Source organism: Dryas octopetala, chromosome 8 (assembly GCF_963921425.1).
Source record: "Dryas octopetala chromosome 8, drDryOcto1.1, whole genome shotgun sequence".
Lineage (NCBI taxonomy): Eukaryota > Viridiplantae > Streptophyta > Magnoliopsida > Rosales > Rosaceae > Dryas > Dryas octopetala.
Window position 1 is genome coordinate 10882614 of NC_141373.1, and position 1143 is coordinate 10883756.

Sequence of the window (1143 nt, forward strand, 5' to 3'; positions counted from 1 at the left end):
AAACCCATTGAGCCAATGACGTCAAGAACATATATGTCCAATTATTTACAAAATATTGGAGAATCAGGCCGGTGGTTTCAGGTTCAGGTTTCTAGTTTTCTCTGTGGAAAACAGTGGGCAAGAGAGAGAGAGAGAGAGAGAGAGAGAGAGCTATTTTTGGTATGTAGTATTATACAATCATTGAGGGCCTTCATTCCAAGTTGGGTCTGTAACAACGTGACGGTGCCACAATTCACCAAATTCAATGATGTACAGGACAAAGTACAAGTTGGACTTCCTCCTCTATATAAACACACAAAAACCAAGTCCCAGACAAACCTCTCAATTTCTCAAACTTCATCAATTCGACAAGAGCAAATTAAAAGTACACTACAAATGGGCATTCGTGTAACAGACTTTGTTCTTCATGCCAAGCATGCTATCCGGAGACATAGAAGCAGCAGCTCTCATTACTCCAACAAGCATCATCTCTCAAATCCACCATCACCAACATCAACAACATTGGATGTTCCAAAAGGCTATTTTGCGGTCTATGTTGGAGAGGAAGATCAGAAGAAGAAGCGATTTGTGATTCCAGTATCGTACTTGAACCACCCTTCATTTCAAGCCTTGTTGAGTCAGGCTGCTGAAGAGTTTGGTTTTGATTATCATCAAGTGGGAGGCCTTAGAATTCCTTGCAGTGAAAGGCAATTTATTGACCTCACTTTCTGTTTAAATAGATAAAATTTCTGAGACTAGAAAGTTATATATTCTGGTCTTTAATTAATTAGATGATAGTTCATAGTTCCTACTTCCTAGTTATGTAAATGATTGAAGAATCTTGTACTCATTTAAATATTTTTGGGTCTACTTCAGTCTTCACTTAATTCACTAGCAATACTGATGCCAGCTCACTCAGTAATCTATTTGCCTATACCGGTTTATTTATATAATGAACAAAACCTGTTAGGAATATTGTGGATCAAATACAATTTTCTTACAAATAAGTGACTGCTTAATTGCTTATAATGTATATTAAGTGAGATTTTTTTTTACGTTTAATCACCGAGAAAAGAGAAAACCTCACGTATACCTGAATAGATCCATTGTATTTGCCAATATCAGTACAATCTGAGAGACCGAAATACGTGGGCCCCAAAAAAC

The 1143-nt window shown here is 37.0% G+C and overlaps 1 protein-coding gene across 1 annotated transcript; it reads left to right on the forward strand.

Annotated features, from left to right (window-relative positions):
- The first annotated feature begins 375 nt into the window (after window positions 1–375).
- On the forward strand, window positions 376–723 carry LOC147277157 (auxin-induced protein 15A-like). The gene has a single exon (XM_086253596.1). The coding sequence runs from the start codon at window positions 376–378 to the stop codon at window positions 721–723; it is 348 nt and encodes a 115-aa protein (XP_086109722.1).
- Window positions 724–1143: the final 420 nt, after the last annotated feature.

Bases quoted from the DNA above. Each gene is read 5' to 3' on its own strand.
- LOC147277157 (XM_086253596.1), top strand. From the start codon at position 376: ATGGGCATTCGTGTAACAGACTTTGTTCTTCATGCCAAGCATGCTATC.